Genomic DNA, 8,615 nt, shown 5'->3' with positions numbered 1-8,615 from the left:
ATGGCTTTCCCGTGCATCTGCGGTGACCTCCGTGTTACTCCATGAACTCCATGTTAATGATCGGTCCGTCTCTCAGCAGGTGTAGCGAAGAGCTGCCTGGGCTCCAAGGAGGAGGAACGGCAGGTCGGCGACGTGCAGGGTCTGCAGTGCATCGCTCCGCTGGTGCGCACGGTGGACGAGACGCCGGAGCCCATCGCCACGAACGTCCGCGGGACCATCCCCTCGTGGTTAAACGGCAGCCTCCTCCGCAACGGGCCCGGGAAGTTCGAGTTCGGGAATCAGAGGTGAGTTAATGTCAAACCTGTATTACAATGGTTCTGGTAGACGGCCTACTGTACAAAGTACTCTGCACGGCCAAAAGAGGCTGCCCAGCCTTTTCGACTCTGCACGTGTGCAGTCTGATCTGCAGGTTGAAGGAAACACGAAACATTTATTACGCAAATGTCAAAGTGCAACATGAATTCCAGCATTCATTGCAGGGGAAAAGCAGAGAGAATTTAGTAAAGCCTCACAAAGCAGTACTGCGGAGTGTATTAGTCGTGCTGTGCTCCTGTCAGAGTCCTGCAAACCTCTGTGTCCACCCTCCAGCTTTAACCACTGGTTTGACGGGATGGCCCTTCTTCACCGCTTTAAGATCGACGGCGGGAAGGTGACCTACAGTAGCCGCTTCCTGCGCAGTGACAGCTACCGTGCCAACAGCGAGCACAACCGCATCGTGGTGTCTGAGTTCGGGACTGTCGCCATGCCCGACCCCTGCAAGAACTTCTTCCAGCGGTTCCTGTCCCGCTTTGAAATTCCGCGTGAGTTGTGGTGCCCGCACCAGGCTGAGAAGCAGAGGAGTTCCGGAGAGCTTTTTCCCATGGGGTTGTGTGCCGATTCTCGTACTTTCACTGTTTTACGAAAGTTCATTCCAGTTTATTTTAGAATTTCAGACTGATTGGCAGGAACGAAATTTTGAATGGGCTCCAAGTTCAAACAAAAATAACCAAACTGGCCAACAACAACAAGAGAAAGAATGAGAGGATCCCCGCAGCAACGTTGCTGTTCAAATTATAACTCTATTCATACAATTGTGTATTTGTATGTCATCTGTATAGAAAGCATTTTTTCATGTGTACCCAGAAGAACGTTCTATTTTAGAAAAACGCAACAATCTGCAAGTGATACATACAGCTGGATTGTCAGTATGCACTTTAATACATTAATATCAACGCAGAACTGTAGATGTGCTTGAATGAAGCTTACATTTTGTTTGGGTAAGTTGCATGCATCTTCTTGCTCCAAAACTAAATTAAAAGCACCTGCCTTTAAACTCTGTTGAGCAACAGAAATTGCTAAGCGGGGATGATTGGCTGGAATCCAGTGTTGCATAACTGATGAGGACAAATGGTCGGGGAGAGAGGAGGACTTCCCCTCCCTCTGCCTGCATCCGCGTCCCAGCAAATGTTTTGTTTGAACGAGAGAAAATTTGCCACTGGGGGACATCCTATGACGTCCGCATCTGTGAGGAGTTAACCCTCCCTTTCATGTGCCTTCTGCAGAGCCCACAGACAATGCCAGCGTGAACTTTGTCAAGTACAAGGGGGATTATTATGTCAGCACAGAGACCAATTTCATGCACAAGGTGGACCCTGAGAACCTTGAGTCAAAGGCAAAGGTACCCTCACACTCCACTACTGTCAAGAGTTGGTTGTGTTAAAGTTTTTCGTTGACTTTCCTGTGGCTAATGCCATGTCTAGCCCTCATTCAGCCATACAGGAACATGCCTGTGTTGTCATATTTACTGTACGTTACGGAGCTGTACTTGAATGCCAATGGCAACTTTATAAACTAGGGTTATTGAAATAAATTTAAGTATGGCAGGGGTGAGTGACAACACCCCTTAGAAGTGTGCCAAGGTCTTCACAGAGAAATTGGGACAGCACATACACCATCCACCAAGTAAGATTAAAAGTGCATACCCCATACTTATACAATACCAGCACTTTTTTGGGTTTCCTTCAACAATAAACACAGTGCCCCTAAGGTCTAACAATGTTCAAACATTTAATCTATACAACTGAACATGAACATGAATACATAGAATTAAGACACAATAAGGCTAAATTATCTGATCTAAGACCTCCTTAAACTTTCTTCCTTACAGCCTTATGCTTTTCCCCCTTCTCTTTTTTCTCCACTTGCATTTTTGCTGCATTACACCGTTGTAAATCCGCCAGTACTCCTAATAAAACTTCTCACCCTGATGCAGCTCAACAGCAGTGAACAGAATATGACATGTCATGTAGTAACTCCTACTATCGGATTGTGACACTTATGATTCAGTCCTCTCTGCTCCTAGCCTAACCTTCTTATAAGCACCTTTGTAAGTCGCTCTGGATCAGAAAGTCTGCTAAATGACTAAATGTATATGTAAATGCGTCAAAGCTGGTACATAGTCAAGCTACCATGTAAGCTTATCTTGTTCCACTCCTTGCTAGTCACTCTTGCTAGAAGGCCTTTGTTAAAGTTGACCACCTTGGTCACTTTAGCATCCTGAATTGTTATAGCAACTCTGCAGTGAAGTTCAATGAAAGAAACAGAGTTTTTTGGTGTCTCTGTATGCACAGTTGCAGATGAGCTACGACCCTTTTCTTAGCACTCAAAAAAGGCAGCTGCGCCTCAAGCACAAGTTTAAGTAACCTCTTTGTTCTCTTTACAAGTGGATTACAATGAACTCTAGTTTTTCTGAATTGTTTATTGAACTCATTTTTAAGTGAACAAAACTGACCTTATTAGCTACAAGGTACCTGGGCCTTAAGTGCTTGTTGCAATGGGCTGCCTGTAAAAGAATGTCTTTTTTGTACATATGAGTAAGATGGTGTTTTGTGCTGCATGCGTTTTTGTGTTAACATAATTTCCACGCATGCACGAACCCGTTCTGAAATTCCTAAGCACTATTTTCATTTTTGCTGCGTTAGCCACTGATGTGTGAGAGAAGAAGCAGCACTTAACCTCTGACAGTGCCAGAGGGGGATCGACCTTCAGTGAATGCTGCCTTTTACGGCTTTTGAAGTCTTCTCCAGGTACGCCATGTCGTGTCTGTTCTTTGAAGGTGGACTGGAGCAAATTCATCGCTGTGAATGGAGCTACAGCCCACCCGCACTATGATCCAGATGGAACGGCGTACAACATGGGCAACTCGTACACCGCTAAAGGTCAAGGACAGCCTTTCAATGTCCTGTTTTCTGTCTGTGCTCCACAAACACAAAGCCACAGATGGAAACGCACTGGGAATCGCTGGGTATTACAATCAGGCAGGGTGTTGCAAAGTTTCAGAATAGCCTTGCAGACTATTGCAATTCAAACCTACGTGTTCTGTGTTATTTCACCCATTCGATACAATCCAAAGGAAATTACCATTATATCTGATAACAATGAGGGATATCATATTAAAAATATTTTTGTTTGTATCTGGATGCTACTGTACCTGCACAGACAGATAGACAGACAGATGGGTTATTGTGCGGAAGGGTGGTGTACAGAGGAATTAACAGGACTCAATTCAACTCCTTCAGTTTTTAATTTAGAGGTGACTGAATACAAAGCTTGGTCCCAGACCAACCTGATGGAATTACTAGGAGATTGAAGGTGGAATAGAACAGTAAAATGCCCGTGACATAGCCTAAATTATTATTAATCAGAAATCGGCCTGAATTTATATTACAGAATTATATTTACAGAGTTATATTTTAAAGATAATTCATAGAAATATTAATTACATACGAAGCATAACAATTGTTTGTTGTGGCATTTGCAGGTATACATTATTTGTTATTTAGTTTGCTTTAATACAGTGCCATGACTCTGGGGGGCGCCAAGAGCACTAAAACCCCTGGAGACTCCAGCCTTGCTATGCCAACAGCGTATGCTCTGAAGAAGGCAGAGATGTCATCAACAACCCAAGTTCTAGAGTTCACAGAACAAAATTGCGGAAGCACAGAAAGAGAAATAACATTATTTCTGGACTGACAATCTTGTAGGTTATTCATTCAGCAATTTGTCTTCAGTTTCCCCGGAAGAGACACAGCACAAAACATGAGACAGAATTCTCTGGGACATGGAAAAGTCAACACTGCACTGATACTCTAAGCTTTTCAACAGCACTGTCAGGGGAAAAATCAGTAACACTGCCTTTCTTTTACATACACATGTTCTTTAACACAAGTGCACACACACACACACACATATAAAATATCCTGACAGAATGATTAGCATTGGTGGAGCATGTGGCATTCTGGGAAGTGTAGTGTGGTCACACTGAATCTGAATCTGATTCTGATTCCAGGTGCCTTTTACAACATTATCTGTGTGCCTCCGGAGAGATCAGGGACAGAGGAGACCCTGGAAGGTGCCAAAGTGCTGTGTTCCATCCCCTCAGTGGAAAGAGCCCGGCCCTCATACTACCACAGCTTTGGTGAGCCCTCCACAGTCACTGGTCCAGAACTCCAACTCTAGGGGATACTTGTATTAATGTGTTATTGTTTGAAATCAGGCCTGTATTCAAAGTACTCTGAAACTCTGAAAAAAAAAATCAGCAATACCTTACAGTGCCAAAGCCACAAAACCCTCCGCAGTGCTATAATTATCATTCTTGATCTGAACATTTCAGGAAAAGAAGGATTGTGCATGGTTAATGCTTTATTACAAATCTTCCCCTAGTGTTCGTCCTACATGTGGTATACGCGTTGGAGATCGCTCCAGGCTGAGGTCTGCTGGAGTGTGAAGCAACTGATGTGCGTAACCGTTTCGTTTCAGCGATGTCGGAGAATTACGTGGTCTTCATAGAGCAGCCCATCAAGATGGACCTGCTGAAGATCGTGACCAGCAAACTGCGGGGAACGGGGATAAGTGAGGGGATCTACTGGGACCCCAAGGTGGACACGATCTTCCATTTGATTGACAAGCACACAGGCAAGGTGAGGGCTGGGGCCACAAGCACTGCCATTCCCTGAACTCAGAGAACCTTTCTTCCATCTCTCACTGGCTTTCCTCCAGCAATGCAACTGAACGGTCTCAAAGCAGGACCTCCTGTCCGTCACAACTCTAACTCAGGAAGAACAAGGCTGACTAGAGCCAGGTTTGGACACGTTAGCTCTAGATCTGATGAGCAAAAAAAAAAAAACTGCACTGCTTTATTGGGTGGAAAGACGGCTTTCCTCTGGTCAGAGATATAGCATCCCTTGTTTTTTATTGTGAGCGTGCACTGCAGTTCACTGATGTGAGAGAGAGGCTTGCGTATGTTCCTTCCTACAGCCTAGCTCAGTGAAGTACCACACCAAGGCCGTGTCCAACTTCCACCAAATCAACGCCTTTGAGGAGGAGGGCTTCCTGATGGTGGACTTGTGCTGCTCTGACGATGGCAACAACATCAACAACTACCTGATTCAGAACCTGCGCAAGTGTGGAGAGGCTCTAGACAAGGTCAGCAAGAAAGCACGCAAAAAAACACATCTACGCACGCAAACATGCAAACGCGTTCTTACGTTCAGTAGCCCAAACTGATTTGAAGTACAGTGTGTTTTTCCCCATGTGTCAGGTGTATAACTCAATGGGCAGAGCCTTCCCTCGCCGATTCGTCCTGCCTCTCAGCGTGGACGATGACACACCCAGCGGCGAAAATCTCAACACCCGGTCCTCCAGCCCGGCCACCGCTGTCAAGACTGCCAAGGACAAGGTATTCTTGAAGCACAGGTCTTCACGTGTGTTTGGGGTTTATAACTGTAAAAAATACAGTTATAAGCATGTAATTCTGTTGAAATGTTTAATAGTTAAAGCCCCAGTTTTAGAAGTTTGGAATAGTTTCTGTCAGGTAAACTGTTGAGCGAAATAGATTTTGTTTTTTTTTCAATCACAAAATCACCATCAATCAGTCATGATGCTACGAATTAGGTTGTTTTTCATTTCTGTGTTTCCAGGCGTGATGTATACCACTCAATCAGCCAGACTGAGTCCTATATGAGCAGGCTCAATCTTTTCCAGCATTGAAGCTAATATGGTGACATTAATTCAAGGTTATTGATTAATTTCCATTTATGATTATATTTCTGGGGGAAACTCTGCAACAGCAAAGTACTTCTATCATCAAAAATATGAAATCAGGCTGTATTAAAATTTCAGCTGTAACTGTATGGAGAAAGTTGAGCCCAGCCTTTGAATATAATGAAAGCAATTTCTTAAAGCTCCAGAATGACAGACTGCTTCTGTGGAAGTTAAAGAGTAACGAATATGTAGTTTAAAAATTAATACTCTGTACACTTACCACGCCTGGCCTAACCTGTGCCCTAAAAATGTCGGAGGGACTTACAGTGGATTTGAGTAGTCTCCAACAAAGATCCTGTATACTCCTGAAGCATAGCACCTTCAGTTGTAGAATAGCCATGTTTTCCCAAAAAAAACTCCCACCCAATAACCCAAAGCATAAAGCAGCATTGCTTTATATTTATTGGGCATGTGATGGAAACCTCTCTCCCTGTAGGTGTACTGCACCCATGAAGATCTCCATTGTGATGACCTTAAAGACTATGGTGGATTGGAGTTCCCCCAGATCAACTACGTCAGATGCAACACCCGCCCATACCGCTACTTCTATGGCTGTGGCTTTAAGCACCTGGTGGGGGACTCCCTCCTCAAGATGGACCTCCAGGGTAAACAGCTCAAGGTTTGTGGTTACATTATTGGCATTTGGTACAATAATAGAACAAAGTTACAGTTTTTTACTATGTTATCCATTTATACAGCTGGATATTTACTGAAGCAGTTGTGGGATAAGTACCTTACCCAAGGGTACAGCAGCAGTTCCCCAGCAGGGAATTGAACTGGCAACCTTTCAATTAAGAGCCCTGCTCCTTGACCACTAAGCTACACTGTCACTGGTTATGATTATGCAGTGATTGTTATTGTGCAGTTGTTATTATGCAGTGACTCTACAGAATGCAAAGAGGATGACACCATAATAATAACCCATCAAAGACACCCCCGGAGACTCAGTAATACAGATTATAGAGTTAGTGTAAATGAGTGGTTTGTAAACTATACATCCCTGGGAACAATTTTATCCCGGGAACAGTATTCTGTGCTGTCTCCAAAACCCCTTTGTAGAGTGTAAAGGTAAATAAAGTATACAGGAAATAAAAACATCAGCATTTATATTAAATGAGTAAATAACCGAACCAAAATACATGTGTCAAGCTGCATGTACAGACCACCTGGCTACTCCTAAATGCTGGGAAAAATATGCCTACCAATTAATAAACCAAGTACACTATATTCACTTTAGTGTACATACATTGCTTGATTTGATTGTCAAATAATTAATTTGGTGGCTTCGGAGGGGCACGGTTTAAGTGTTAACATTGTAGTGGCGCTCCAGCGTACTTATTGGAAACCTTTTTTCACCTCTTTGTGACTCCGTAAAAATCTGCCTGGGCCCACCTGTTTATCTTGATGCATAGCTGAAGAAGTACTGGCGTAGCCCACAATATTTAACATGGCCCCAACGGACAATAAAGCCTTCAGAGATAAGCACCACATATGTTTCTGACGGCATTCTGTCTGCGGCTCCAGGTGTGGCATCACCCTGGGCTCTACCCCTCTGAGCCAGTCTTCGTCCCATCCCCTGATGCCAAGGAGGAGGATGACGGGGTCATTCTGTCTGTGGTCATTACTCCCACACAGGTGAGGTGCTCCTTCTCGCACAGTTTACACCTGTGGGATAATCCCACGCTACCACTCTACACACCTCACTGCCCTATCTAACCCATCACGCACTTCTGAGAGGAGGAGCAAAACAGCACCTTATCTGATGAGGGTGGGAGGGAACAGCATAAAATTAAGAATGATAATGATGTCTATTTATTTCCTGGCTTTTTCCACATTAAAGCCATTGTACAAAGTAATAACAAGCAAGGATAAGATAAAACATCTTGACAAAAAAAAATAAAAGTTGATATGTGAAGTGAATATCATATAATACAAAGAATAAACCACAGAACAGTGATTAAAACAGCTGTCCTATGTAAGGAATCTGTGTAACTGACTCTGAGCTCTGGTAAAGGTGCTGCCTAACTGTCACTCACGCACATGTGGATTTCCAGTCTCCGTCATTGTTCTGTATTTGGATGTAATCGAAAGAAAAGAACAAAAAAGGCGAGCTAAGCTCATTTCCATCAGAACCGAGAGAGACTTACAATCGTCAACGGCTTTATTCTTGCAGGATTCAGGAGAACAACCAATCGCACAATTGATTGCTTTGTTTTTTTTTCGGTCCAGGAAAACAGTACCTTCCTTCTTGTACTGGATGCCAAAACTTTTGAGGAGCTGGGCAGGGCTGACGTGCCAGTGAACATCCCCTACGGCTTCCATGGAGTGTTCAATGGCAGCGCATAGAGCAGTCAGATAGGGCTCAACCCTCAGGCCTGCAGCCCAGAGAAGCCTGGCCCGAGGGACCAACTGTACCAGCAAAGCCTCAAAATGTAGCTCTGCCAAAGACCCCTGCGTCTTCATAGGGATTATGCTGTCGTCTTTTTTTATTTGTGCCAAGTGACTTTTTAGCTGTGCTGAAAGGCGGTGCTTTA

General features: G+C 44.0%; 1 protein-coding gene across 1 annotated transcript; it reads left to right on the top strand.

Moving 5' to 3' along the window:
* Positions 1 to 214: 214 nt before the first annotated feature.
* Positions 215 to 8,427, top strand: LOC118775119 (beta,beta-carotene 9',10'-oxygenase-like). Its single transcript, XM_036524853.1, has 11 exons — positions 215 to 284; positions 589 to 800; positions 1,542 to 1,657; positions 3,095 to 3,197; positions 4,328 to 4,456; positions 4,798 to 4,958; positions 5,296 to 5,463; positions 5,579 to 5,716; positions 6,518 to 6,700; positions 7,606 to 7,716; positions 8,311 to 8,427. Exons 2-11 carry the CDS (start codon positions 611 to 613, stop codon positions 8,425 to 8,427), a joined length of 1,416 nt encoding a protein of 471 aa, XP_036380746.1. The 5' UTR covers positions 215 to 284; positions 589 to 610.
* The last annotated feature ends 188 nt before the right edge of the window (positions 8,428 to 8,615 follow it).

This window comes from Megalops cyprinoides, chromosome 3, assembly GCF_013368585.1.
Source record: "Megalops cyprinoides isolate fMegCyp1 chromosome 3, fMegCyp1.pri, whole genome shotgun sequence".
Classification (NCBI taxonomy): domain Eukaryota; kingdom Metazoa; phylum Chordata; class Actinopteri; order Elopiformes; family Megalopidae; genus Megalops; species Megalops cyprinoides.
Note: the sequence above shows the minus strand (reverse complement) of the source record. Positions and strands in the feature narration are given on the sequence as shown.